Consider the following 5,903-nt stretch of genomic DNA (forward strand, 5'->3'; position numbering starts at 1 on the left):
TTGCCAGGCTCCTTTGCCCACGGGATTCTCCAGGCAAGAATACTGGAGTGGGTTGCCATTTCCTTAATTCTGGGTGGTGCCTATTATGCAAATTCAGGCAATGATTTAAAAACTTAAGTTGATCTAAGACATTCCTCAGCCCTTGATTGGCTATGTAGAAAATAAATAGTTTTCTCCATGGTATTTTGTACTAATTTCCACCTAAAATGCTGTTCAACCCACTTCTTAATGCCCTTCACAAAACAAAGAGTAATTACCCTGAGAATAGAGAATAAAACAAAAAGTTATTACTAGTTATTACTCTGCTTCTCTCTCCACCACATCTTATGTTCCTCGTTTTCTCTATCATTCTGCTTCCACCAAACCAGCTTTCCCTAGTCACAGACTCTTCTAACATCTACATGTTTGTATGTAGCATTTCATTTGCCAAGAATTCTGGTACCCTAAATGATTTGCCCAGACAACTTCTAGTCATTCTACAGATTTCAGCTCAGGCGTAGAGTTCTTTTTCCCTAGAAGCCTTGTAAGTCTCCTTCAAATTCAACTTTATTTTCTAAGTTTTGTAGCAATTAGTGCCATATTCTTTTTGCAAGGAATAATTCAACTTCTGCCAAACATGTCATATGCTTTATTAAATTTGTAGAGGAATTTTTAAGATTTGAGGGTGTATTTATTGATTTTTCAACTTTCACTTTGAAAATTTCAAATATAGAAAATTAAATGAAATCTCATATTCCCTCCACCAAACTTTAATTTTTAAAACAAATTTTTTAAATATAAATTTATTTATTTTAATTGGAGATTAATTACTTTACAATATTGCATTGGTTTTGCCATACATCAACATGAATCTGCCACAGGTATACACGTGTTCCCCATCCTAAACCCCCCTCCCTCCTCCCTCCCGGTACCATTCCTCTGGGTCATCTCAGTGCACCAACCCCAAGCATCCAGTATCATGCATTGAACCTGGACTGGTGATTCATTTCATATATCATATTATACATGTTTCAATGCCATTCTCCCAAATCATGGAAAATTTAAAACATATACAAAACTGGAAGAAATAGTATAGTAAAACCCCATGGAGTCACCAATTAGCTTGAAAAATTATCAACACATGGTCAATCACATCTCATTTATATCATTCTTTTGTCCCCTTCCCATTTTTTTTAACCAGTAGATTCTTGTTGGTTATTTATTTTAAATATAGCAGTGTGTACATGTTAATCCCAAGGTCCCTAAGTATCCTTACACTCCCAGGTAACCATAAATTCATTTTCTAGGTCTGTAATTCTGTTTCTAGTCTGTAGATAAGTTCATTTATATCATTTATTTTTTAGATTCCAAAAATAAGCTATTTCATACAATAATTTTCTTTCTCTGTCTTCATTCAGTATGACAATCTCTAGGCGCATCTATATTGCCACAAATGGTATTATTTTGTTCTTTTTTTAATGGCTGAGTATTACTCCATTGTATATGTATACCTTTTTGTCTTTATCTATTAGTTTTTATTCCCTGCAAAAAAATTTTTATATGCTATACATGGAAAAACTAAGTAACTATATGGAATTTTCTTCTTAGGTTTTCTTCAAGAATTGTGTATGTTCTTCTTGAACACAAGAAGAACTGTTCTTGTTGTGAGCATTCTCTGAGAACACGGCTCTCGAGTCTTTGAATACTTCATATTTTATTAACTATAAGCTTTTACACAATTCTCTGCATGCAGATGTATGTGTTTGGAGTTAAGCAATTTTCTGTATAAGCTTTAAAACTTGAGCCATAGACTGCACAGGTTCCATTCTGCATTTCAACCATTGTTAGTCTAGATTAGAGAGAAGGATAGATTATATTCACAGCTTTATTAATGCAGAAATACAAACATGAAATAATATTTAAATATAGACACTGAAATAATATCATTTCAGGAGATTTTAGGACCATGTGTGTTCTTTCTTAATTCATAGATATGCAAAATACAGCCAACTAAGATAATAACAGTAAAAATTGCATTTTATTATAAATTATATCACTATCTTTTGTACATTGGAAATGAGTCAATTGGAAAAGTCTGAAATCTTTTCATCTATGTATGTGAGTCAAAATGAAAGCAAAAAAATTAAAACAAATACTTAGAAATGAATTCAGAATTCAATTTAGAAGTTGGCAGATGTCTCATTGTGTGCAAAACTAACAATCTTCTTCAGATATATGCAATTTTACTTGGTAAAAATATAAAAATAAACTGTGAAATCCTCTAATATACATATACAAGTGTGTGTGCATGCATGCTAAGTCATATTAGTCCTCTCTGACTCTTTACAAGCCCATGAACTATAGCCCTCCAGGCTCCTCTGTCCATGAGATTCTCTAGGCAAGAATACTAGAGTGGGTTGCCGTGTTGTCCTCCTGCGGATCATCCCAACTCAGGGATGAGTCTCTTAAATCTCCTGAATTGGCAGGCAGTTTTTTTTTACCAGTAGTGCTACCTGAGAAGCCTGGTAGTCCATGTAGAGATTGCTGTATCTGTGTATCTATTTTGTCCCAGCTTGAATATTTTGTAGTTATATAATTAATGTAATAAATGGTTTGTTTTCTACTAGGAACCAGCAGGAAATTGAAAGTTGAAGAAAGAGTAATAATGCTACATTAGTGTGAAATTGAGAAAATGAAAAGTACAAGGTTTGATAGTATATGTATTTAAAAAGACAAAAGAACAAACTTTGTTAATATAGCAAAAACTAGCCATTGTAGGGAAAAAATCAAGAGGTTTTTTAGTAACTGCTCTTAGTTGGTCTCAATCTATGTACATTAAAGCCTCAATTTTTCTCACTTTTTTTCATATGCTTCTTCAATTTCTGAGTTTGTTTTCCCAACCTACTCTCATCACATTTCACAAAGGTATTGATTACACTGGATTACACTTTATTTATTTATAACTATATCTCTGAAGTGTGAAGCTTTTGAAGACTCTAAGCCCTACTAATCTCTAGTTATTTCTGCGTAGTTCCTGGAAACTGAGTCACAACTCAACAAATATTAATAATATGCAGAAACAGAACTTGGGTATGCTAGTTGTTTTGCTTTTAGCAAAAATGAAATTTTGCACTTGCAGCCTGAAAAATATTGAAATGAGATGATATAAGATCTTAGTATTTCCAGAGAGTAAAATCTTTTTTGTTAAAAGTAAAACCTTGGGTAACACAGAAATGAGGCCATCCCAGATCAATTCTAAGATGTACAAGGGGCTTCAAATTCCAAGTATATAATGAAGTCGGAAGATAGGTAGTCCTTGTTGCAATATTACACTAAATACAATATTACATTTCCTTCCAATTGGTAAGGAAACTTACAGGTTGGGCAAGAGAATGGAGCCATCTTCCCATTGCCAGGAACCATTTGTGGAAACTTGTACTAGTCCCATCCAATGATATGACTTCACCAATTTAAGGAAATCCTGTTTGAAACCGCAAATAAAGTCAGAGATCAGAATTTCATAAATGCAAGGCCATAGTCATTTAACCATTTCCCCCCACACTTGGGGGAATGCATTCTCTCCACTAGCATAATTCTGACTTAAACACCACATACAAAATACCTGGAATTTCTGTGCTTTCTTATTTCTAATGCAAAAAGATTTGGGTTTGTTATATCTGAGTCTTAGTGCCTCTCTTATGTTTCACATTCACATTCCAGTGAGTCAGTTCATATGTTAAGACTAAATATAGAAAGGGGATTTAAAACAAATACTCAACCTGGTCATCTTTGCTGTATATCTTCAGGAGACTGGAATTTTGAGACATACAAGAAGCTTGGCTCTGGTGCCAGCTTTTGCTCTCATTAAAAAATTGGTAGCAGTTATTTCTATAACATATCCAGTTTTTAGGACATGGACCACAGTAATTTTCTAGAAAGGTAGAATACATTGTTAATTCTGCATGTCTGAACATTATGTGTGTGTGCATGCTCAGTTTCTTCAGTTGTTTCTGACTCTTTGTGACTCCATGGACTGTAGCCTGTCAGGCTCCTCTTTCCATGGGATTCTCTAGGCAAGAATACTAGAGTGAGTTGCCATGCCCTCCTCCAGGGATCTTCCCACCCCAGGGATCTAACCTGCATCTCTCTTATGTCTCCTACATTGGCAGGTGGGTTCTTTACCACTAGCGCCACCTGGGTAAAGAAGCCGGTCTGAACATAAGAGCAGATTTTATCTGGACAGGTTAAATACCTTTTTTATTTCAACTCTAGAATTCAAGTTAGTTAACTCAATATGGTCCTGCCCAAGAACGTATCTCTACAGATTTATATAGGGAGGGATGCCGAAATGATGTGCTTTACTTTTTGCAAGTACCTCCTCATTATAAATAAATATATCCACAGTGAATTATAGAGAAGAATTAATCATTTTCGTATTCTCTTTCTTGTTCATGCCATTAGATGTGTGCCTATAACCATGTATAGATGTATGCAGTTTGTGCATCAAAATATCAGAAAATTTTCACTTACCTTTCAAAGAAATTGGAGCTTCTTGGTTGAATAATGCTATTAAAATAATCATAGTTATTGAAAGAGTTTATATTGTTAGTAACTGATAGTCTAAGCAAAAGTATAAGCTCAATAAAAAATATACTCAATACTACTAGTTTATATTTCTGTGCCTCTGAATACTAGTTAAATTAATGCACTACAATGGTTAGATAAATATTTCTGCTAATTACTTTCTCTATTATCACTTACCAGTTATGACCATGGCACTGCATATTATTAACACTCCAATGAAACGAATCCCCATGGCTATAGCAATGGATCTGGCAAGGACAAATGGAGATGCTGTCAAAGACAAAAAAAAAAAAAAAAAGAGTGAGAAATATGAGAAAAGGTTCTGTTACCTTTCTGTTTAACTTAAATATTAGAAATGTTTTTAATTGAGGGGGGAGGGTTGATATCAGTTTCCTGTGACTATTTTTCTCAGTAAAAGGTAAAACAAGTATTTTGTAAATTATTTAAAAATAAGGGTATAAAAAATGTAATATCCATTCTTACTCCTTTTTTCAAGTTCCCTAGTCCCATTCTTCCATTAGAATAAATCTCAGTTATCGTTTTAAAAATTAAAAAATTTTCACACAGATATAATAAGAAATACAGACAGTTTCCTTCAACTTTCTTTTTTTTTTTAAAATTTTATTTTATTTTTAAACTTTACATAATTGTATTAGTTTTGCCAAATATCAAAATGAATCCGCCACAGGTATACATGTGTTCCCATGTTTAAGGAACTACACAAAATATTCCGGAAACATTAAAAAAATATCCTGGTGATTACTCCATATTATGTCTTACAAATTTGTCAATTTTTTAAAAATTAGCTTCTTTTTTAAAAAAATTTATTATTATTATTTTGTTTTACTTTACTATATTGTATTGGTTTTGCTTCTTGCATTGTGTTTCATCAGTATATGGGAAAAATTTAATTATTGGCAGATGTTTATTTTTTTTCCAGTACATACTTAAATGATTTCTTAGTTTTTGCTTTTAGGTATAACAATATGAGTAATATTTCACATATATCTGTGCATGTTTTTTGAGTACCTGTCTAGGAGAAATTAATCAAAGGGAACATACTTTTTCAATTTTTGTAATGATTGAAAGTTTCAGTCCAAAGAAGCCACACCAATTTATGTAGCACCAAAAATAAATTCAAAAGCCTGTTTCCTCACACATTCCTTCACACCAAATATTTTTATTTCTCTACATTTTAAGTATATATATATATATATATATATATCTGATACACAGTATTATTTTTAAAATCTAACTTTCTTTTTCCTGTTATGAATAAGATTAAACATTTTTTCATGAGGTTAAACAATGCTTTTTTTTTTTTTTTTTAATTTCTCTGT

The 5,903-nt window shown here is 32.5% G+C and overlaps 1 protein-coding gene across 3 annotated transcripts in view; it reads right to left on the reverse strand.

The window, feature by feature from the left end:
* Positions 1–926: 926 nt before the first annotated feature.
* The window catches only part of LOC105002139 (NKG2-D type II integral membrane protein), an 11,793-nt gene continuing 6,816 nt past the window's right edge, over positions 927–5,903 (reverse strand). For all 3 annotated transcript variants that reach the window (XM_010858651.1, XM_010858650.1, XM_010858652.1), the window contains 5 exons: positions 4,741–4,833; positions 4,510–4,545; positions 3,759–3,910; positions 3,357–3,460; positions 927–1,828 (listed from right to left, as the gene is read on the reverse strand). In XM_010858651.1, the coding sequence (XP_010856953.1) occupies positions 1,711–1,828; positions 3,357–3,460; positions 3,759–3,910; positions 4,510–4,545; positions 4,741–4,833 (503 nt within the window). In that variant the 3' untranslated portion in view covers positions 927–1,710. The remainder of the gene's footprint in view (positions 1,829–3,356; positions 3,461–3,758; positions 3,911–4,509; positions 4,546–4,740; positions 4,834–5,903) is intronic.

Source organism: Bison bison, unplaced genomic scaffold (genome assembly GCF_000754665.1).
Source record: "Bison bison bison isolate TAMUID 2011002044 unplaced genomic scaffold, Bison_UMD1.0 scf7180017864390, whole genome shotgun sequence".
Lineage (NCBI taxonomy): Eukaryota > Metazoa > Chordata > Mammalia > Artiodactyla > Bovidae > Bison > Bison bison.